The sequence below is a fragment of the Aythya marila genome (assembly GCF_965140915.1).
Source record: "Aythya marila genome assembly, chromosome: 1".
NCBI classification, from domain to species: Eukaryota; Metazoa; Chordata; class Aves; order Anseriformes; family Anatidae; genus Aythya; species Aythya marila.
Genome location: NC_139042.1, coordinates 94733012 through 94757259, shown reverse-complemented (window position 1 = coordinate 94757259; position 24248 = coordinate 94733012). Strand labels below are relative to the sequence as shown.

General features: G+C 36.7%; 1 protein-coding gene and 1 long non-coding RNA gene across 5 annotated transcripts in view; one reads left to right on the top strand and one right to left on the bottom strand.

Annotated features, from left to right (window-relative positions):
• TTC3 (tetratricopeptide repeat domain 3) overlaps positions 1 to 21702 on the top strand; it is a 62803-nt gene extending 41101 nt beyond the window's left edge. For 3 of the 4 annotated variants that reach the window (XM_082781447.1, XM_082781446.1, XM_082781449.1), the window contains exons 27-46: positions 591 to 914; positions 1670 to 1933; positions 2369 to 2415; positions 2835 to 2891; positions 3875 to 3951; positions 4692 to 4841; positions 5637 to 6534; positions 8365 to 8430; positions 9000 to 9149; positions 10872 to 11011; positions 12402 to 12470; positions 13184 to 13280; positions 14200 to 14300; positions 15212 to 15305; positions 15897 to 15995; positions 18466 to 18887; positions 19337 to 19457; positions 19604 to 19834; positions 20049 to 20138; positions 20416 to 21702. In XM_082781447.1, coding sequence (XP_082637573.1) covers positions 591 to 914; positions 1670 to 1933; positions 2369 to 2415; positions 2835 to 2891; positions 3875 to 3951; positions 4692 to 4841; positions 5637 to 6534; positions 8365 to 8430; positions 9000 to 9149; positions 10872 to 11011; positions 12402 to 12470; positions 13184 to 13280; positions 14200 to 14300; positions 15212 to 15305; positions 15897 to 15995; positions 18466 to 18887; positions 19337 to 19457; positions 19604 to 19834; positions 20049 to 20138; positions 20416 to 20526 — 3608 coding nt within the window. In that variant the 3' untranslated portion in view covers positions 20527 to 21702. The remainder of the gene's footprint in view (positions 1 to 590; positions 915 to 1669; positions 1934 to 2368; positions 2416 to 2834; positions 2892 to 3874; positions 3952 to 4691; positions 4842 to 5636; positions 6535 to 8364; positions 8431 to 8999; positions 9150 to 10871; positions 11012 to 12401; positions 12471 to 13183; positions 13281 to 14199; positions 14301 to 15211; positions 15306 to 15896; positions 15996 to 18465; positions 18888 to 19336; positions 19458 to 19603; positions 19835 to 20048; positions 20139 to 20415) is intronic. The other variant, XM_082781448.1, reaches the window with a different exon arrangement.
• Positions 34 to 4685, bottom strand: LOC309888868. Its single transcript, XR_014319173.1, has 3 exons — positions 4297 to 4685; positions 952 to 1081; positions 34 to 214 (listed from the first exon to the last, which is right to left on the bottom strand). It is a non-coding gene; the product is annotated as an uncharacterized lncRNA (long non-coding RNA).
• Positions 21703 to 24248: the final 2546 nt, after the last annotated feature.

Here is a 24248-nt window from a genome sequence, read left to right as displayed (position 1 = left end):
TCTCTATAAATAACTGGAAGTTTGTACTGTATGATGGTTTATGTTCCTTTTTGAACCAAGGAATCAAGAATGAAGTTCTTCATGTCTGAGCAGTCTTTGCTAGACTGATAGTCTTTGCATCCAAGGTATATGCTTGAATATTCAGAAATGTGCTTTTGCTCTGGAAACTGATGCTTGGGGAAGTTCTCTCTCTGCATCAGGGCTGGCATACAGCCTGCACAGAAAAAAATAAATTTGTACAGGCAATTGCTTCAAGCTGCTGTTATTGGCAGGTAAAAAAACATATTCTTTCCAAAATCCAGTTGAGGTGCTAAGGATTACTTTGTTGTGTAAACCAGATTTAAAGCCACGTACTGTCAAATTTATGAAGATAAAGCAAGTTTATATATTAAAAAATACATACATTATATAAAAAAAAAAAAATGTAATTTTAGGTATTGTGAAAAAGCTAATATTAAAAATCCAGTAAAAAGAAAACTCCACTTAGTTCAGATTCTATGTTCTTTAAAGTTGATGCTTTTATTTGTGACAAATAAACATGAAATCCTGTTATTCTTTTTTTCTTTTTTTTTTTTTTAATCCCACTTTAGGTTATGCAGGCTATGATCGAGGCTTATATACTGGTGATAGAGTCCTTCAGCGTATCATTCAAAATGCTGAGCAAATAAAAACTGCTGTTCGTGATGCTGCCAGACTGTTAAAGGAATTGCTTTCCTGGTCTGTAATCAGTGAGGAGGATTACACATCATATTGCAAAACTAGCAGCATGTCACATGCAGTGATGGAGCAGCTCATCAGTTACTTAATTCAGGAAAAAAACAGAGTGAAAACAAGGGGTTTTATTCATGTGTTGAGTGAGCTGGAAGAAGTGGATCCCAAGTTACAGAAGTGGATGAAACACCTTAACAACTTGGGTAGGCTATATGTTTATGTAATAGCAGAAGACCTTACCTGGTCATAATTGTTCAGTCTGCAGATGAATATAACCTCTATATTTTCCAGTCTTGCTTTGTTAACATTGATGGGTGATGAAGTGAAACTTTGTTCTTCTTCTTCATTTATTTGATCCATAGCAGGATTTCTAGAGAAGATGATGTGACCATCAGTAACACAGCAACCACCTCTCTCTTCTCTGCAGAGACAAATTTTTCTGAATAAGCAAAGCATTTTAATGTAGGCAGGGCTTTGCCCATGTAGGAAAAAGAACTAAACATTTTTTTTTGCCAACAATTTTTTAGGCTTGAATGAGACTATTTGTCTAAATCATTTGCTTTTGGAAACATATGGTAAGATCACTTGGAAGTAGTTTAACTTGGTTCTCTTTGGTAGTGTTGCCTTGCTGTGTGGTTTCCTATTGAATTTATAATTGGATGAAGATACAAGTTTCTTTTTGCAGGCAAAATGGACATAAGGTACCAAGGATTCTTTATTTTGTGTTGTATCCATGTCCTTGAAGGAATTTGTAGAGATTTATTATAGTAAAATTCATATAAAATTCATTTGTCTTTTTTAGCTTGCATTTACATAAAAAAAAAAGTTTTTACATAATCTTTCATCTACCATATATTTAATTTCTGGAACAAACGGTTCCTCTTTTAAGAGGAATATCACACTTGAAAAACAAACTCTGAGGCCTCAATAAAATGCTGTCTTTTTTCTACTCTTTCAGGGTTGACAGCTACAGAGAACTTTTTCCTTCAATATGGACAATTTTTAAAAGAACTTGATCTTTCTATTTTAACAACGCTTTGGAATGAGAAGTATGGTAGTAAATTTGATTACATGTCACCAAATTCTGAAGACAAAGAAGTTCTTGACTATTTCTCAAAACCGCCTCTAGAAAAAGCTCGTTGTTTTATATGGCTGTTAGAACTCAATAGAGAAAATTTTCCATCTCTTCATCAAGCTTTAGATGAATTCTTTGATAAAATGGGTAAATATGCTAAGGTCTCTATTCTCATAAGAATTGTATTTCTTCTGTTTTTACACCTCATCTGGTGTACTCTGCAAAAGGCTGAAACCTCAGTAAATTACTAACCTCATTATATGGGAACTTATGTGTTCAGTGCATAAAATTCAATATAGTCTAAAAGGCAAATCACCCTTTTAAAGGGTATGGTCTGCTGTTTGTTTCAAGTGCCACAACTACCACATAAGTTAACCTTTATGCATATATGCAATCCAAACAAAATCGGTATTTTTCTTTAATTTTAAGCATAATGATTCTGCAACAACAGTCTTAGAGATGCCTCAGTGGTATTTGAGGGAGTATAATAATTATTACTATGATTTCGTAGTTCACGGTTCTAAATTACTTGAAATAGTAATATTTTAGTTTATGAATATGACTTTGTTATCATTTTAATAGATGACCCTACCATCATATTAAAGAAGCAGGGAAATGAAGATATATTGGTAAGTTAACCTAGATATCAATCTTAATAATATGTGAAATCCCTTGCTCTTTTCTTTGGTGAATTAGAAATACAAGAATGAAGTAAAAGCAATTACAATAAAACTATTTTTATTTCAGCATTACTTATATCTTAAAACAAATTGACGATTTCTGGTTCTCTCATTAAATTACTGTTAGTAGAATTGTGTTAATATATAATCAAGTGCCATTAAAAAATTAAGATGAATTTTAGTTCCTCCATCATTGCTTATCTTAATAACAATTTGAAGTGACCCAAACTTCTGATGGTTTTGTTTGCTTCTTGTTCTGTTCAAACCAGAATAAGAATTCTAGTATGACATTTTTGAACTCATATACTGGTTTTGGAAATGCATCGTAATTTTATTCTAATAAAAAAGTGATTCTTTTTTTCTTTCAGACTAACAATATCAAAGTTAAAAACAAAAACAGAAAGAAGAACTGTAGAGATTCAAAGGTCAGTAACTTTTTAGCTGCCTAATATAAATAGTCTTTTTAGAGTTGCTGGAGGTCAGATGTATAGCGTCTGTTTTCCTGAATATATTGTGGAGGTTATTCCATGAAATGTTTTTTTCCTGAAGAAGTAGTAAGCTGTGTAGACTCAATTAACACAATTTTCCTTGTTTTGTTACAGTATGAATTTGTCAACATAAAACGAGTTTCTAGACCTGAAAAATAGATGTGTTTCATTTAATGCTCAGAAAAAATGTTACTTGTTCAGTGTTTTATAGATTTTCCTAGAAATAATATTCTAGCTGAAAGTGATCTTTTATATTGATTGTCTCAGATGCAATCATCTTGATTTAATCCATGCCCCCAATGTTTTATATTTTTTGTCATGAAGTTCAAGTAAAATAAAGATTCAAGTTATTTTCATCAGCCAGAATTTTCCTTTTTTTTTTTTTCTCCTAACGGACCCATTTGTACAAGTCCGTGTATTTCTAAAGTTAATAAGTAATAAAAAATAAAAGATAACTAAAGCATGTAATAGGTGAACATAAGAATAGGAGATATAATACTAAAACTGTTGAACTAGGGATCACTCAGACTTGCCTGTAGTAAAATTATTTAAGTTTGAAGGCTCTCAATTATAGTGGAAGAGATTCCTAGAAATTCAGTTGATATGCAGAGCAATGGAATGAGTTTAGACAGAAGTCTTAACAAAAAAGCTGTATTTGTTATAAAACTCAGTGAAAAATCAGGCGCATCTAAAGGAAAAAAACAAAACACACTGTTTTGTCTGTTGGAATGTCCCAATTTCTTCTTCCAAAATAAATTCTGAAGAAGAAATTAATAATCTAAAGTTAAGGAGCTTGTCATTGTGGATTAATACTGATAATTGTACTTAGCAGTTTTGCAGTTCCATAGTCTGCCTACTCATACTGTTCACATCAGATCATTTTCCAGTAAGAAAAATAATAATAATCTGTTTTTAATTAGTCTATTTTAGTATTATCCAGTGGAGTTAGTACAGCACCAATAGAGGAAGAAAAGATATTTATAGAAGAAAATACATTGTAAGTATCATCATGTACCTTTGCTTTTATTGCCCAAACTTCAAAGTACTTTGCCAGGTACCAGAGATGACAGGCTTTGAAACACTTTAGAAAGTCTGGGTTCCTATCTCAGTGTTTTTTGAGATGACCTTAATATGAGCTTCCAGAGAGCCACTACTTCTCTGCTTCCTGGACAGGTGTATTGGGTATTAGAATTTTTAAAATCTTAATAAGAGAGAAGCAAATGATTAGCAGGTTGCAGCCCAATAAGTCTTCTAGGCCAGAAGGGATTCTTTCAAGTAACATCTTATCTTCCTCTTCCATTTTACTGTAGGAAGAAATTGGTTGATAAGTCCATATACATACCATTAGTCACAAAAGAACTTTGCCTTCTATGCTGTATCAAGCAGGTTGTGATGTAGGACACGGCTCAGAATTTTTGTGGTAATCAGCAGTCAAACTCCTGTGTCCTGAGTCTGGTTTTGCTCGCTCTTCTAGATGTGAAAGCTGCTAGGAAAGAACTAAGACCTATTACTAACAGTTACTAGTTAACGGGTCAGTTATTCTCAATTTAAGAAGTTTAGCAGTTAAGTATTTGGGGGATAACGTTTATTCTGTTGGTAGGAAAGAGTTTGCTGTTTGGGATATTTCTTAGCACCTGTGTAGCTACCGTATGGTAATAATGTTCTCAGTATATGTGAAAAACGCAGTTATTTCCAGAGACAAGAATCATTGTTCCTATTCTTTTTTTCAAATCTTAGAGATTTTGCATACTTTTATGAACCATGTATAATCCCAGAATATCTTCGAGGACGAGAGGAATTTGAAGCTGTATATGACATTTCAAGTAGTAACACCTATCAAAGACTTTTGGATGATAATCCAGATCAAACCTGTGAAAGTTTATATGAGTACGTATATATTTCTGTGCTTAGCAGTTCAAAAAATTTTACTGTTTAAGCTGAAATACATATAAGTTCTATATCATTGTTTTAGAAAATTAAAACTATACTATTTCTAGACAGAAGTGACAGAAGTAATTGGGAATAAAGTATCTGATTCCCAGCATAGAAATAATTGACAATTATGAACAGTAGGAAAGCTCTAATTTTGGACCACTGCAGGAAAACTGAGGCCTTGCATTTAAGAATGTGCTTGCAAGTAATAAAGGAAAACTGTCAAATGGCAAACTGTAGTTTTGCTTTGAAACAGTGAGCAGGATGGCATTTCTGACATCTGAAGATGTAATTTATCTGTTCATTTCATCGGTACTCACAGTAGTCATTCCTAAATGTCAAAATAAAGGCATGTAACAACACAGAGACGATGGCTCAATACAGTTTATTGACAGCATATTTTATGTATCTGTTGTCTAATGGCAACTAACAGATGTTGCCTAGACAGTCTATTTCTTATTTTGATCCTTTCAATTCTCAGTTAACTGTGGTGTGTACATTTTCTGCAATAATGCCTCACATAAATATCATTTGCTTTTTGGAGACAAAAATGTTACGTGCAACATCCTACTTAAAAACACATTTTATTAAGGCCAGAATTTGAGTTGTTATGGCCTGTTGCAGGTATGCACATAAGTGTGTTTTCAGTTAGTGGCAGGTTTCTGAGTAAGATGTGGACAAGTAAAAAAAAATGACAGAAAATTTTGTATGAGAAAACCTTGATTAACAATTACAACTTTTTTTTTAAAGCTATTTCTCTCAAATATTGGAAGAACATGGTCCTATGGAAATTAATAATAAATTGCTAACTGGGGAATACGAACATTTCCCTGAAGAAGCTCGAAAGATTGTAGAAGATGAAGGTGGTCTGAAATCTTTTCTTCTGAAATCCCATCGTTTCGTTATGGTGGATAACATTATTAGCTTACTAAAGCATGAAGTTCTTATAAAAGAAAATATAAACAGGAATGAGACTGAAGTTAATGAAGAAGAAAATTTTATTGTCTGTGATGTGCAAGAAAATCCTTTCCAGAACAAGCTACAGCTAAATCCAGCTGCTAAGGAATTCAAACCCCTGTCTTATCTTGAGCAACCTCATATATCTACATCTCCTGATATAATAGTAGCAAGCTATGACACTCCACAGTATTTGCCCTGTTCTTTACCCGCTTCATGTCAATCAATGCTTAGTCAGAATATTGCTACCGTAGAAAATAGGTCGTCTTTTTCTGAAGTTTTACTAGAATGCTTTGATTCTGAAAATCTCGATATGTTCTTGCCTCAGCCTTCCTGGGGTTATCGATGTGAAAGAATATCGCCAATGACTTCTCAAATGCCTCTCATTTCAAACGTTGCCGAGCAACCTCATTATATTTATGCTGACCATGTAGCTCATCGGGATAATGATGAATCAGCTATTTCAGACAGAAAATGTGTCTGCAGCAGTTTAACACCAACAGAAACACAACCATACAAAGACCCTCAGTGCCTGTTGAACTCGGATAACTCATTTTATGAGGGCAGTGTTGCTGTTGCAAATAGCACAAATGAAGCTGAATGTTGTCTACGGGTGACTAAGAAGGGAAAAGCAAGCAGAAGTATACCTGTAATGAAAAACAATCCTCATACAAGAATGATAGCTGTTCAGGTAAGAGATTGAAATGGAACCATTATTTGAGAACTTTCAAGTGACAAAAGGTAGTGTTGGGCATCTTGCGCTAGGTTTCTGCTGCTGTGCAAAGTGCAACACCTTTTGGGATGATTTCTTTATGACTTCCCAAAGGGTCAAATGTTGTATAGAGTTTCAAGAGGAAACCTGCAAGTAATGCTTCAAGTTACTCAAATGTAGGAGATATTAACAATAGTATTAGTGTTCTCTACTATTTATCTTTCTGAAAAGGCCACAAGTTGGAAAATACTGAGGTGTTTATCAGACTGGGAGCTTCCTTAGAATTTCATTTTAAATTGCTGATGCTTTTTTCTGTTATCTTTGGGTTTCATTTGTAATTCTTTAGAGAACAGTCTCTGAATTTTGTTCTGCTTGAAGTTTTTGGAGATCTTTTGACCCAGAGTCAAGAGAGGGAACTAGTGCACACAAGTGAAAACATTGCTTTAGAGGTTATTGGATGTGCTTCTGTATCATCTTTTTTTTTTCATTTTGTTCAGTGACTTGTTTTAACTTGTACAGTATTTGAGGATTTAGATGGTTTGTAGATTCTAACCATCGCTGGCTGATGCTTACCTGGCGGTTCACAGGGATGGCCCAGCTGTAGGGTGAGTTCAAAGGCAAACTCCCTTTACCTTACTTTTTCCTCCTGAAGAAGGAAAGCAACAACAAAACAAAAGAGAAAATTTGTCCTGCAGGCACAGGAAGCATTGCTGAAAACTCTTAAAGGGGCACAGCATGCAGCTGACCAGAAGAAGGGACCAAAACATTTACTTATTAATGCACCCCAAGGATTAATCAGCATGGGCCACTCAAGAAAATGCACTTAAAGTAACAGAGACAGTGATCGCATGCAAAAGTTACAGAATACAGTTTGGGCTAGGAAGCCAGGTTTTCAGGGTTAGAGATATGGCAGTTTAAGGGAGGAACAACTATTTATAGCTGTATGATGAAATAATCATATTTTTATTATTGTTTTCTAAATTATGAAAATGTTAATGTGTTTCATTGCTTTCGTTTTTGTTTTTCTTGTTTTGTTTTGTTCCAAAGCTTGTTATGTGTACACTTCTTTGCTTTAAGTCTTTCCCAGGCAGTTACTGTAAGTTGTTTTCCTTTTGGCTGACCTAAAATGTGATTTCTGTTTGGTTCCTGAGCACGTGTAATGAATTGTTAATAGAAAAGGCAATGGTTTTCAATTTAGGGAATTCTGGTTAGCAGAGTTCAAAAGGTTACAATGCACAGAGGTATTTGTTTGCAAAAGTGTGGGAGAGCAAGGCATTTAACATCTGACTGTGGTTTTTAATAGCATGTTAGAGTGTAACGTAAACTCAATCTTCAGTATGTTGCAAGATTAGATTTTAAACTTTTTTTTTTTTCAGTAGGTCCTTGATGAGTGATACTGGAGGAAAACAAGCAGGGACTCTGGTCATTGAATGTAGTCCTTTTTAAATACAGGCACTTGTATCACAGATCTTGAGTTTAGGACAAGCCACAAAACACAGCTGCTCTGTGAGTTGTCAGACACTGGTTTTGCCAGTCTTAAGTTTTCAGATGTGTAGAGCGCAGCTGTGTTTAAAGACAGAAAGAACTGTCCCCAGTATAAATGCTTCATGGTCAATTAAACTAGGAAAAGATCAGGAAAAAAGTGCTTTCTTTATAGCTTGAATTCAATTTTGGGGACATATATTTCACGATGTAGTTGGATTCATGTAACTGTAGGTTAGGTACAAAAGCTTCAAAAACAGCTGGCATAGTAATTGCATATGTAAACAGGAGATTTTTCTCATCATTTAATGACTCTTTGTATTCTAGGTGAATCATGAAGTAGCTGACAGGGAAACTAATACCCTGCCTTTTCATCCATTTGAAATGCAACAAGTAAGTTACCTGTATATTTGTTCATATTTCTCATGAAGGAGTTTAAAGGAGTGCCCAAACATTCAGGACTGTGAAGATGAAGGTTATCTGAAAATAAGTTGTAACAGATGCTTTTGATTTTGAGGTGTTTTGTTGTTTGTTTTTTTTTTCCCACCCTTCCTGTTGGACCATAATCTGTAACGTCCTTCATCCAAACTTCATGTAGGCCCACAAAAAGGAGGCTGTCTCTGTTCAAATGTTGGAATATGTTTTAGAGGAAATTGAGTATTTCCTCCCCCAAAACCTTGAGGTTTGATTTAAATGTTCCATTGGAGCATGCAGGCAGCTCAGACTGATGTTAACGGCAGTCCTTTGTCCGTATCAGGAGATGAGCGAGAAAATATGGCCTTCCCTTCATACTCCATTCATGTCAGGCATTAATGTTCATTTCTGTTACACAGAAAACAACTCCCCCCAACAAAAGAAACAAACACGCTAAAAACCATCAGCTGGGAGCAGACTGGCTGTTGTGAATGTTTGCTGCCCTGTGGATAATGGCCGTTGAATTACTTTCTATAATTTATTTTCAGGGAGATATTCTACGTATGGAAAAAGAGCATCAGGTATTAAAAGAACAACTTAAAGAAGCACAGGAAAAATATGAACAGTTACAAAGCCGAAGCTCAGAGGAAATCAGTGTTTTAAAAGAGATGATAAAAAAAAGTGTTGAAGAGACAAAGGTAATGTTTTTATCCATGCAATGGTGGGGTTAGCAAAGACAAACTGCATTGGTTCACAATATTGGTTGTGATAGGTCAACAGGATTTTTTGAAACTGTAGTCCTCATTGCTGTGAAGTCTTAACAGATCTGAAAATCTGTGTGGCATCTTCCTCAGAACACATTTAAATGAACACATTGGTTATTGGTTGTCTCCATCTAGTGGATAGGTACCGGCTTTGATTCAACCCAAAAAGAAAAAAGCACGATGTTATTGACTCTTTCCCTCTTCTTGAGGAGGAGGGGTTCAAGTGGTCAGATTTGCTAGGACAGCTAACGGGCTTTTCCAGATGTTTTCCTTGAAATTGGCTGGGAGCAAGAGCAGGCTCCAGGCATCACCATCAGCCTATTATCATTTGGATTTTACAGTTAAAAGCCAAGTGTGCTACATGCTACTCATCTGTCTGCGTTTTAAAGGGAGTTTTTCAATTAAAAATAAATAAATCGGGTGAGACTAAAACCTTACCACCTCGCTTTATTCTTTAATAAGATCTTCAAATAAGGGGCCTGTCATTCAATCTCTAGCATCTTTTTCTTCCTTTCATTTGTGTATTGGAGTAAATTCCTGTACTGCATCTTGGGGAGGTCCTGAATTCCAGCTTTAACACTCACAGAATCATAGATTGGTTAGGGTTGGAAGGGTTCCACCCCCCTGCCATGGGCAGGGACATCTCCCACCAGTCCAGGTTGCCCAAAGCCCCATCCAGCCTGGCCTTGAACACTTCCAGGGATGGGAGCTGCTCTGGGCAACCTGTGCCAGGGCCTCACCACCCTCTGAGTGAAGAATTTCTTCCTTATATCTGATCTAAATCTACCCACTGTTAGTCTAAAGCCATTACTCCTTGTCCGATCACTACACCCCCTGACAGAGAGTCCCTCCCCAGCTTTCCTGCAGGCCCCTTTAGGTACTGGAAGGCTGCTGTTAGGTCTCCCTGGGGCCTTCTCTTCTCCAGGCTGAACAACCCCAGCTCCCTCAGCCTGTCTTCACAGGAGAGGTGCTCCAGCCCCTTGATCATCCCCATGGCCCTCCTCTGGACTCATTCTAACAGGCCCATGTCCTTCTTATGCTGTGGGCCCCAGAGCTGAATGCAGAGCTCCAGGTGGGGTCTCATGAGAGGAGAATAGAGCAGAGGGGCAGAATCCCCTCCCTCACCCTGCTGGCCATGCTGCTTTTGATGCAGCCCAGGTACAGTTGGCTTTCTGGGCTGTCAGCACATAGTGCCAGCTCATGTCAAGCTTCTCACCCACCAACACCCTCCAGGCCTTCTCCTCAGCGCTGCTCTCAATCCGTTCTCCACCCATCCTGTGTTTGTGCTTGAAAGTGTGAGACCTTGCACTTGGCCCTGTTAAATGAGGCCCACCACTCAAGGCTGCCCAGGTCCCTCTGGGTGTCATCCCTTCCCTCCAGCATGTCAACTGCACCACACAACTTGGTGTCATCAACAAACTTGCTGAGGGTGCACTCCAAGCTGCATGTGAAGATCATTGGAGTTAAGCATTAATGAGAATGCTGCCTGTTCTAAACACTTAGCCTAAAAGTACATTAAGCACTAAGTAAAATTTTGTCATTGTAAATGTTGCTGGCTAAGGTTTTGATCATATGTCTGCAATCTGCTCTAACTTTAACTTGGATTTTAATAAAATACGATTTACAGAAATGATGTTTTGTTTTGTTTTCTTTTAGGTATCAAAGAATGAACTAGACTGGCTTAATCAAGATTTAGAAATAAAAGTAAAAAAATGGCAACAGGAGAAAAAAGAAAATCAAGAGAACTTAAAAGCAATAAGGAACACCGTCAAAAAGCATATGGATACTAATGATAGGTACCAATTTTGAATACAGATTCACATCTGTAGATCTATGTTTTTGTCCCTTTGCTTGATTTTGTTTGTTTGTTTTAAAGCCGCAGTAAGTAGAGTTATTTCTGATAGCCTATGGTATGTTTCAGTATTTACTGATTTTATGAAGGAGAATTCAAACTTTTTGCCCTGATAATATCATTCTGAAATGAGTTAAATGCAGATCTTGAGTTAGGGTTGGTGTCAATAGGATCTACATGTAGTTATTTAACCTAATTAATGAATACTACTTCATCACTGTTTAAGATTTTCATGAGTTTTCCAGAAACTTGTAGATCAGCACTGTTTGTATACTTTTCTCCTTCATGATTTACCATTACTGCTTTGGTATGCTCCTCTGCAGCTGTATGATTAGCCTTAAATTTTAATTTCAATTTTCACTTTTTTGTTCCTCTTCCTCATATACAGTCAATTCAACTGCATCTTTCTTGCACACTTTTTACCTGTACTGCCACAGAACGTATCTGAAGATTAACTAGGGCTGCACGTTTCCTTCTTTTCTAGTCTTGTCCCCTACTTCTCAGATTCAAGTAAATCTGCAAGAACCACATAGATAGATACACCATGTATCTACTGTGTGGTTTTTTTTGTTTTGTTTGTTTGTTTTTGTTTTTAACCCCTCAATCATCCTAAAACAGAAGTCTGCAGGGCCTCCCATGGAACTTAGATCAGTAATATCCCATCGTGTCCCAATGTGCAGCAATCCCAGGCATTCCCCTGACAATTAGTTTTCCTGGCTATGAAGCAACGAGAGACAGCTTCAGTCAACCTCCTACTATAGTCGTGGAGCATCTAGGAAGTTACGTCACTGACACACTGAAAAAATAAATCCAGTGTCATTTGAAATAGTATTATAAGTAGCTTTCCCCAAAACATTTCAAGCACTTCAGCAATCTTTAAGTAGTCTACTCATTGGCTGTATAACCAACTAGAAGCTTTTTCACAGTAATAGGCTGGAATATGCATGTCTGCTTTAGTGTTTTGTTGTGATATTGCAAGCACAGATAAGCATCTTAAAATGGCTGTCAGAAAACTGATGAAACTGACTTATTTAGTAATAATTTTTCTAATCAGGCTTGACAATACCTACTATACTTTTAATGTTCTCTGTCAGTTTTCAGACTTCAGAAGATATCCGTCCTTGAATGCTGTTGTATTATCTTTTATATGAATAGTTTGGGCTTTATTTTTTTTTCATATTTTCATATTTTTAGTGTAAATAATATTAAACAACATATAAAATGTATAGATTGTCACTGCTGCATAGTTATCGCTGTGATTATAGAGGAATGTGTAATGTGTTTGGTAGTGAACAATTTTCAGAATAAGCTTAATAAATATTTGATTACTCTAGGTATTCAAAGACCATTGATGAGAAGGAGAAGCAGTATAACATAAATTTCAATACATGTCTTGAGACCAGGTAAAACTCTTATAAAACTCTCAGCAATATTTGTATTTTTCTATTGACTTGTCATTATTGGAGTTGCCTGTTTCATTTTGGGTGAAAGGTTAGAAAAAATAAGCACTTTAGCCCATAACTCTTATTCTCAGTTAGTTTACTTTTACTTACTATAAGTAAATATTATTTTCTTTCAATTATTTAGAATAATTCAAAGCTGGCTTTTCAAAACACTGTCATATATTTCCCTTGATTATATGATGCTGTATTTTAGGACACATCAGAATTTGGGTGCTGTACATACATACTGAACTGTCATATGCAGCTTTGGATCCTCGGATATTTGTAATTCTAAATATACATGAAGTTATCTGAACAGTTTCTAAAAGTTGTTCACTTGCGCATAGATAGGATTTAAGGTTCATTTATACATACATTCTTTATATATGTGAACAGGCTTAGAACAATAAAACTTGCATGTCTGCAGTAGTCAAGCCCCTATAAATTTTTTACATTGCACAGTGAAATTTGGTTAAGAAATCCCAAAGTTATGTTCATGGAGCCAGCAGTACAGCTACAGGAACATTAAACTATGCCCAAAGGCACAAACTGTACAACATAAATGAAGATATATGGTTCTGAGGAAAAGACAAGTAATGGCTGAAGAAAACCTCTAGAATGTACTACTCTGTGGTAAATGTTACTCAAATCTTTAACCTCTTTCTGTTTTGCAGCAATAAACTTGCTAACGAGAAGGTAAAATTGGAAGAACTTATAAAAAAGAGTCAAGATGACTACCAGGAACATATGAAAAGAGCTGTTAAAGCAGAGGTACAAGCAACAAAAAAACTAAAACGCTTCTGTTATAGCTTGAATCACTTGCATTGCTAGGTGGGAAGGTGACTGCTAAAGTCTTAACAATTTCCCTTAAAAGTAGTACCTAAGACTTTCTATAAGAATATGTTTAAAGTGTTGATCAAATACTGTCAACTGATGTTCTGGATGTTATCTTGGAAAACTTAGCAAAACTTAGCAAATCATCATGGTGCATTATTTTTGACCTGTATTAAAAGTGCACAGAAGTTGAGGCATCTGTTATTGCCCCAACAAAATTAAGCTAAATTCAGTTTCATACTTACCTGCATTATGAATTGCTTCCACTAGTAAGAAGTAACCATAGGAAGATCCAGGTTCCTTTTCAAAATGAAGTCATGCTTAGTGAACGTATAGCTGGTTCTTTCTTGGGTAGAATCAGTGCAACTTCAGTATTTCACTAAATGGAGATTACCGATCAAGATTTTCGCTAAAATAGCTTTTTTTATTGGAAATGCTTTAAATAGCACAAACAATGCTTTCTTCTTAGGAAAGGCTTGAAAATTGTCTTAACCTGCAGTGGGATTTCATAAAAAAGATTAGACTGTTTTGTTCATGTTGACCTTCAACCATGCAGTATTTAAAAGAGCACCTTATTGACTTAAAATGTGTACATGCACATTTTTGATAAGGTGCAATGGGAATACATATGGATGCTTTCTACAATCAGCTGAAGTGAATATAACCTAGTTATCCTCCTAAAGGCTTACCAGTGCCCTTAATTCTACTTTTGAAATTCCTCACCATAGGAGCAGTGTGTGAGTGTATGTTGTGCTCTGTATCATCAAATTATTGTTTAAGATGATTCAAGGCTTTATTCCTTGTGTTACAGCAGTGCTTTTATTGCTATCCTTTTTAAGCAATTATTTTGTTACAGATATCAGTACTCAAAAACTGGAAAAAAACTGAAGTATACAAGCTAAATGCCATAGCTGCCAATGCAGACAAAAATCTCAAGATGCTGAAGTCACTAAGCAGGTATGGAGGCTTTACACCAGTAATTTCAGTACTACTAGTTGCTAAATAAAAGTAATTAGTGGATGTTTAGTCATGATCTGCTAACTAGACAAGTCAATTTTTCTCACAAAGTGGTGGCTGCCTTAAAGTTACGCAGTAGCTAAATGCAACTTCCCTGAAGTTGAATTCTTTTTTAGTCTTACGTTATCAACATGTGAAATACTTAAGCAGCAGCAAACTTCTTGCCTTACTCTTTCTTAGCCTGGGAAGATTAGGCTACTGGGAACATTCCAGTTATCCTGCCCAGTATCGCTGGGGAGAGGGCTGCAATGTAAATAAAGAAGATGTGAAACAAAACTGGCATATGACAAGAGTGTTGCTTTCCTTACAAGGAACTAACTTATCCCTTTTCAGTTACTTCTTTAAAAATATATGCCGTATTCCCTCTCCTGGTAGAAGTTGCCCATATAGGAAGGAACTGTTGTATTAAAACCATTGGTCTTAATCAAAAAAAATAATGGAATAGAATAGTTCAGTTGGATGGGACCTACAACTACCCTTGAGTCCAACTGCCTGAGCACCTCAGGGCTAACCAAAAGTTAAAGCATGTTACTGAGGGCATTGTCCAAATGCCTCTTGAACAATGATGGACATGGGGCATCAACTGCCTCTCTAGGAAGCCCATTCTAGTGTTTGACCACGCTCACAGTAAAGAAATGTTTCCTAATGTCCAGCCTGAGCCTACCCTGGAGCAGCTTTGTGCTGTTCCCACGTGTCCTGTCATCAGTGACCAGAGGCTTGCTGCTTGCTCTCCACTTCTGCTCCTCAGGAAGTTGTAGAGAGCAATGAGGTCACCCTTCAGTCTACTTTTCTCCATAGCAGACAAACTAATGGAAATTCTGGAGTTTAACTGAAAATCTTTGTTATTTCAGCAGCTCGGCCTCAGCACTTCCTGAGTTGAAGTCACGGATTGATTCTTGGGAAATATTTATTTCAAATATAAAGAAACAAATGGAAAAAGTAGAGGTATGTCTTAATTTCTCGTAACAAGGTATAAATTGAACTTTGGAGATAAAACAGAATAAATTTACATTCCTTTTTTAAAACACTGTCTTCAAATACTCATCTGCATTTTTTTAATGACAGAAGAAAACTTTGATTATAAGGCCTGATTATTAAATATAGTTAAGTTACAATGATTATCTTCGGTTACATAAAGACAAAATTCTTTCCTTTGTATATGGTCCTTGAAGATTGGATTGCAGATTAATGAGTCTGTAATCTCAGTTATTTTGTATTCTTTGAACTTTAAATGTCCATGCAACTTCTTTATAAAAACAACGGAGAACTGTCTGCTAAGAGAAGCTGAATACATTATGTATGCTAAGTTTTAAAAACTAGAAGATGTTTCATGAGCCCTTTCAAACATTAATGCAAGTGCTTCAGTAGAGAGTTACGTTACTACACCAAATGGTAGGCCTTATGTGTCCATGTGAAAGGCCTGATACCTTTGTTTTGCAAAGGTGTTAATGCCATTATTAATGTTGCTAATGCCATTTTAAGTAACAAAAGAGCTTTAGCTAATGCTCATTTGGAGAATTTATTTTCCTTCTGCAGGTTGGGTATGAAGAAAAAATTCAGATGGTGAAAAACGGTGTACGAAATTGCCTCACCAAAATAGAAGCTGTGGATCTTTCATCTCCTCCCAGTGTCTTAGTATGTATCATATGATAGCTGTGTGTTAAGAAACTTTTTAGGTTTGTATCCAGCATGACCATCTCTTACAGAACATACATGTAACCTGAATATGTAGCCTTGAACACAAACTAATCTATGCCTCTCCGTATGCCTAGGAAAAGGTGACTGCAGATTAGCAGGATAACATCCAGTGACAAATTCTCAAGCCCTTTTTAGAGGCTTAGGCTATTTAAAGTTAATGTTAAAATGCTTCCCGTTTTCTTGTACGTCATGACTTTACTGTAGCACCAAAATCCACGGCGACAAGAGCCCATTACACCAACAAATGTAACTGATGGTGGATACCAGAATTAGCTTCCAGTTGCATCTGTTAGGAACTAGAGGCAGTTTCAGCCATTTGTGGAAATTAACCTGCAGTAACTACATCCCAGACAAATAGCATTAACAGTATTTTCGTATGGGTTAGAAGTTCCACAAGTGCTTTGCTCAGACCTTGTCAGTTACTTCCTAACTACGCATGATTGTTCCTGGTACAAGGACAAAGCCAGCGTAAGCTGACGTCCTTTAGCTATTCATCACCATGCAGGTGGGGGGACACATGGCCATGCTGAAATACTTGGAGGCAAGCTAGCTGCAGTGATGATGCCAAAAACCTAAATGTTGCCGTTCCCTGAGAGTAAAATTGAAGTTAGGGCACAGAGCTGATGTCCAGTCATGAATACAAATAGTATCCAAAAATCACTGTACCTGGGTCAGTTTGGAGTAAGGAAATACTTGGGTTCTTGACTGAACCCTTCAAGACAGGGCAGTTAAATGACCAGCTAAGTAAAATGTTCATAGTATATTCATAAATGAAATCCCTAAATGCATCAAAGATGCCACAAGAGAAACTTTCTCTAAAAAGTATATTCTTTGCAGAAAGTCATTTTTTTTTCTTTCCTTTGTTTTTGGTTTACTTTGGACCCAATTCTCTGTTCTAATATTGTAGTATATTTATGTTTGTTACTACAATTTTTCTGGAGTCACGTATGGTTACCCTTACATTCTCCTGCATACTATTTCTTCCCAATTATTTCTAGGTATCTTTTTTCTCCTTATTGGCACAGAATTCTTAAGGATATTGTAGATGTTCTCAGTGATCTAAGGTATATCCTTAGGTTGCCATCAATTTAGATGTTGGGAAGCAGTGACTCTTGATCCTTTTGTTCTGCATTTGGTATCTGATTTTACTGCAGCAATGCAGGAGTAACTAGAAGAGATCTCTGTAGTTCTTTCAGCTTCATGAAGACTTTAATAGGAGAATACTGAATCCAAATGAAAAAGACTTGATGAAAGCTATTTTTCTCCTTGACTATTTGATTCTCCATCTAATTCTTACCACTTTTGAATCAAGTGATACAAAAACATCATTTGATAAAGCCTAAAAACTCTGTAAGAATTTACAAAAATAAACCTAAAGCTTTGTCCTAAGGAATGTGAAAACTTGTAAAAATCTAAATGGTCTAAAATTGAGATTAGGCTGTTCTACTATGTAACATTTTAGGTCAAGCTGACTTTTCATATCTCTGTTGGCAAAGCTAAGCTGGTTACGTACAGATTTTTAAAAATCACATTGTCAAGCAAATTTTCAGTCTCTGGCTTTTCATAGACTAGTGGTTTATGCCAAAATTTACTTCAGTTTATTTCTTCTTGTTCTCCTAAGGAGATGATCCTTTTCTGTTAAAGGTGGTTATGGGCATACACCTGTATTGAGAGGGTGAAGTATTACTTCAAAAAGTGATTAAAGTATTAAATTAAGCAACACTGAGAACAAGGACCATCAGGTTTAATTTGATTATGAGTAAATGTAGAATTCTAGTTCTACGTGCTAGAAGGCAGCCAGCTGCCTTAGAGCAGTCAAGTTCTGAAACAACAGCAGTAATGGGGCCAAACAACTTATTTTAAGGAGTTCTTTCCATTTATGGAAGAGACTTGTTAGTTCAAAAAGAAATCTTCATGAATTACTACAACTCCAAGCTCTTGAGGGTGATGATTGTAGCTGATGTGTTTGGTTTTAAAATAAATGTTACACTGGATTATATACAGATGATATCAATGCATTTTGTATTTTTAAATGGATGGCACTTATTTTAAAGCAGTGGCTTCTACCACCAACTTCAAACTACACTTCTTTAAAACTTAAAGCTGTCCAACAGCCATTTGGCCTTCAGTAAACCCAGAATAAGTAAAAGTAACAGCTGTAATACATATATACTGCCCTATTTAATTTAATGTCTTAATGCAAGCTGGTTGTCTGTATGTAGTACATACTAAAGAGCACTTTTGTATGATATCTTTACCTAGGTAGAACAAGTTCAGATACATTGATATGACCTCTCAGCTCCTTCTCATGGCCAAAATGTAGCCTAGTTCATGCTGCAAATGCTCAAGAGTTCCTCTTGATTTATTTTAATTACTATTTTTCTTGTGGAATCTGTTTATTTCCTAGAGAAAACAAAGCAGACTGGCTATCAGTGATCCAGCTATTGTCATGTACTCCTCTGCATCTGCACAACCTAATTTACTTCCCGCATTTTCAAGTTCTAAAGATCAAGGTCCAACAACTGCTTCATTTAATGCACAGGCTGGTGTTAAGCCAGCACCTGCAAGTTCTAAGTCTCATTCTGCAAGTGATGGAGCAGTGAAAAAACATTCCAAACCTCTGGAAGGATCCTATGCCGATAAAGTTTCATTAACTTGTCCATCAAGGATTTCTGGAAATAATACTCAGAATATCCAAGCAAACCAATCCCACCACGATGATTCAGCTACACGTATGAGGCCCCCTGGAATTCCAAACAACGCCTTGCCTCCAGAAACATTTGAAAATATTATTGCACATCTACAAACTATATTTCCAGGCTACAGCAGGTAATTTTTAATGTGTACAGTGTTGTGTTGGGCAATAAAAATTCTAATCATTCAATGATAAAAGTACAAAAAGAATTGATTTGTTAGTAGATGGCTCCTGTTTCATAAGATGAATTTTCGTAAAACATTAGTTTCTTTCCCTTGTTCAGTGAGACATTCCTTAAGGGAACAGACCTACAGAGTTTACTCAGTGTTCTCACTTAGAAGCACCAGCAAACAGAACTAGTAGTATTTTATTTTTATGATTTAAAGTAGGTAGATCCTAGTTATTGAGAAGTGTTGGAAGCAGGTGCTTGCTGCAGTTCATCCAAGAAGTTAGTGTCTTTTAGTTAATGGAGCAGTAGGCTCTACTGCTATGAATCAAACATGGAAAATAGTGTTTTCTAACACTGTGATTATGTCTACAATAGCCATAGTGTTACTAATAGGTAACGTCATTTTTATTTCAGTTCAACCCTTACCAAGTTCATAAAAGACGTACAGAGAAGAAATGGGAATACATTGTTAAGCTTGAGCTACACTGAAATTCTAAGAAGAGTGACAGATCTTATTCTGGACCAACAAAATAAGGTACTGTTGTAGTTGCTGCCATTTCTGCTGTGCACCTCTGATGGTGGAAATAACATAGCACATTTCAGAAGAGAAAGCACATTTTTCTTTGCTGTCAGGCTCTGAACTGTGAACTTGCTCAAAATTCTTATCCAATACCTGTCTAGGCATCAGCTTCAACAGAGAGACCTGTGAAGTTGGTATCTGCTTCACCAGGACAGACTGGGACTCGGAGTCAGGAAGTATCTGCAGAAGAAAATGTACCCAGCCCACCCAAGGCAAGACCTGTGCACAAAAATGCCTCAAGTCAAAATACATATCCAGCTCAGCCAAATCTCCAGCCATGGGGAAATGTTGGAGCAATACCTAAATCTAAGTGGAAAAAAATAGACTCTACAGTAAGTTCTCCACTATTTAATAAATTTCAACTTATTACCCTGTACTTCTTATGAGATGCGAAATAATTAGGTGCATTACTGGAAAAAATAATCAGGACTTGCTCATTTTGTGGACAAAACCTTAAACAGACTTGGTTAAAGTTAATAATATCATTACATTAGTAGAATTCAATGATTAATTGTTGCTAGCTTTCAAGTAACATTTTTTGTACAGGCCTCCAGTGATGATCCTTGCACCATATGTCATGATGAGCTAAGCAGAGACTCATGTGAACTGGAATGTGGGCATCATTTTCACAGAGAGGTAAGGATTCTTGTTCTTATCACTTAGATGCAAATGTTTACTCTTTGTTCAGTTGTACAGTCAGTTTACTTCTTACTTTTTTTCCCCTCATCCTCTAGTACCTGAAGTTAAAAACAACAATACATAGTTTTCTGTTACGTACTTTGTGCATGTTGAAAAGTTTCAAGTTTTAGATCTCAACTATGATAATTCATCAGAATGAATTGAAGCTCTTTAAGCTGATCTCTTGATACCAGACTTGGACTGTTTCCTCAACATAATCTTCCTGTTCTTGCAGTGCATTAGAAAATGGCTAAAGGAACATTCGAGTACCTGCCCTATCTGCCGCAATCATGTTCTGTTACCTGAAGACTTTCCTGAGCTTCCTGCAAGAAAAAAATATACCTAAATCTTGTTTTATTTAATGCATAGTAAGATGTAAAGTGGCTGCAGATAAATAACCGTCATGACAAGGAATGGAAATGTGATGCCTAGGAAGAGGCTGATCCCTGGTTTTGCTGGAAAGGACAGCAGAACTCATTCTCGTCCAGTATTTAACGTGTGGCTGGAAGCCACGAGATCCAGGCACTGCCACGGCACCTACGCTATCAAGTTAGTATACTCCAAAATCCAGCACTTCTCCTGGTTGCTGCCTGAATGCGTGCAGCTGATGTAGTTCAGAGGCCAGAATCACACAAAGCTGGTAGTTTTTTTTGGCTAAGGGGTTTAAACTACCATATCTACTTTTCTCAAAGGATGGTTATGCCTATGAACAATTACTGTAAAAAGTGCATGTGGGGTCCTTCAGAGCTGATTCTACACTGAAAATAAATTCTAATATCAAATAAATAGGTGAGCTGAATGACAGACTAGATCTTGGAATAACCATTCCACTACCTTTTCATGGTATAAACAATAACAACTTAACTGCAGGATTCAAATCGGGATTTTTGTGATCATTTTGAATACGGTTCATACAATTTCAACTCCTTTTTTCCACATAAATCTACACCTCATAATTCAGATTGTTTAAATAATGACTTCTAACAACAGTTTGAAGCAAGAAGTTTATTCTTGTCATTCCTTCTGTTTGTGCATCACTGATTTGGAATAATATGACTCAATTTTTTAACGTGAAAATGTCTTAAATATCCCTCATAGTTGAGCTGATCTGTCTAAACTGGAATTAAACATTTTTTATTTTTGATGAAGCAATAGAGTGCATTTGTATTCTGTGTGTGAATGCTGGTTTATGAGCAGTGTGAGGTACGCAATACAAACAGCTCAAAGAATAGCTACCTTACTGCTGCAAAAGTTGGAACCTGCCAGAATAAGTACCCTTTTCACTGTAAAAATTTGTTTCAGATGGCCAGAAGACCAGGGCTAGATAGTGTACACTGGTAGCGTAAACACTGAAAATACAGTGAGTATGACTGTTTGGGTACAAGCAGTATTAAGCTGATTATTTGAGATTAGGTAAGTCTAATGGATCATTTGTTTCCCCAAGTGGAGTATGTATACTACAGAGGAAGTTTTAAACTATCTCGAGATGCATCAATATACTAATTGGAACTTGGATCAGAAATAAAATTACTGCTGCAGCTCACATGGTGTTCTTTTAATGTTTTTGCTAGGTATGAGTTACTGATGAGTAAACTACTATTTGCTATAGGGCTAAGGCACTGTATAGCCAAAGAATTTGGTACTGTGCTGCTCAGCACTACACCACTTGCATCCTTTTCAGCTTCCATTATTTTTTCAGTGGGGGGACAATATATTAATTAGACTTCATCAGTTGTTCACAGAAGCAGCCCAGGTCCTCGCCCCTTAGGCCACTTTTCCAGGGCAGAGGGATCCTTGACCTGCTAAGCAGTGGCAAAGCAGTCCCGTAAGCCATGGTCAACTATTTGGTGTTTTCCAAATAGAATATAACTTAAAATGGGTAAGTTGGCTGTGAAAACAGGTAAGGCAACACTTAGTGTTAACGCAGAGTTAATGAATTGATATTTTTATATGTTCATGCTTGTTATCAGCCAGTCTTGTTTTTTCCCTATACTCACAGCACCAATAGGAGCCCGGGTTGCTAAGCAAGCAGGGTGATTTTTAATCTGTGCTCCTTTTCTCTTCCCTGACTCGCAGAAACCACAAGAATTATTACTGATAGGCAGAAATGGTTTATTCACATCTTTAATAAGGAGGCCTTAGAGCAGACAAAAAAAAAAAAAGAAACATGATCTATTTCTAAGACGTTTAAGACTAAGTTTTTATGGAGATGAGAAGTCTCCAACTCTTTAATGGTAAGTATGTGTAGATAAGGCTACTTCATTTCCAGACTAGGACAAGGTACAGCCTTGCTCTGCCTACAATTCCCAACTTAAGGATATACACTGTGTGCTAAATGATTATTGCTGCAGTGTCAGGATGCTGCTGACCTTTTTTCTTTATACATGAAAGGTCTGTGAAATGCTCCATAATTACATTCGAAGTAATCTGGACTCCTCTCACACATTGATACCAATTTCTAATCTGCAATGACCACTTCTAGGCAGCTTAGCACAGATACTGTAACATTAATCCTTGGCTTCCTGTCAAAGCTGCTTCTGGGAGACCAAGAGCGTTTCAGGGAGCAATTGGAGCACTCACTCCAGACTAGGATTTTTCAGCTGTCCCTGCTGGATTTCTGACCCATCAGGCCCCTGGGATCATCATGGTGGAGGCAGAGAGGCGATTGAGTAGGGTGTAGGTAAGAGATCTGCTGCTGCGGATGCTATGGCCAGAGGCAGGATCAAACACCAGTGCATTTTCAAGTAACCTCTGTGTGAAGTGCTACTGCTGCCTCAGCTGTGAGCAGCAGGTGGCACTCCTTTAATATCGTGCAGACTAGAAGCAGGAACTTGTTTTCCAGTAATCATCCTGTGCTGGTTCTTGATCTTGCACAAGTGTTTATTTCCAGTAAATGGGGGGTGGGGCACAGTAGTCAGGGAGTTGGTTTTTTTTTTTTTTTAGTATACATTAGACTGTTGTAAGACATTAAAGTAACACCTTAATTGTTTTCCTGAAGTATAGCTGATACCAAATCACGGCCAAAGCCAGAATTACATTTTCATGCTTGGCAATGCTGCTAGATAAAGCTATAGGAAGTTGGTTTGGACAGTTTTCTTAATTCTTTTTAGGTTGTCATCTTGACACTCAAACTTGATGTAATTCTATATACTCAGCCTACCTCTGTTCCACACAAAAAAATTATGAAAAAATGACAGAAGAACATTGTGGCTGTTCTGTTGACTAACGAACACCAAAATCCACAACCTGTTCTTGGGAAGGTTAATTCTTGCTGAAATGGTTTTCCCATCTAGTGCCTGCCTTGACAGTTTCCATGTACCTTTAAGATGTAGTATTAGAAATGTTGTAATGTCTTTCTCAACATGAAACTGTATCTTACCTTCACAAATGCCTCTCCTGGTGTTTACAGTTCTATGTTGATCAGGTGACAATATTAACCTACCTATTTAAAGACTGAATCGCCTGTCTCCCTTGGAACGGTAACTTACATCACGAGGAATCATATCCTAAAGGCACAAGGGCCACAGCACAGAAGTTTATGGAGTTTTTCCCTTACTTGGTACAGTCTGCCCTCTGAATGGGATGGGTCTGCAACAACACAGTGATGCTGTTTGTCATCTAAGTCATTCCTTTTTCACCTCATTCCTTTTTTAAAGCTGAAACATCATTAAGTCTAATAAGAGGAAAGATGGCAAAATGCCAAGAATAAGCATGTTCTTAAGCTAAAACCTATGACTGATCTTTCTTGATGCTATATTTTACATATATAGCAAAGGTGAGATAAGGCCACGTTTTTCTAATCCAGGGAAGATCCAGTGCAGTGGAGGTAGAAGTCAGCTGCGAAGCACTAACTTCTATTGTAAGCTTTCCTGCAATACAAACTCATTCCCAGTTTGACCAAAATACATTTGGTGTTACTTCATATTATTCATTTCATATCTCTTATTTCAGTCATTTTGTGGTATTCATCCCATGACACTACTATGCGTTGTTGTAGCACAATTTATTATAATTTCAAAGATATATATTATTCAGTATTATATCACCCTACCCTACCCTCCCCCACCA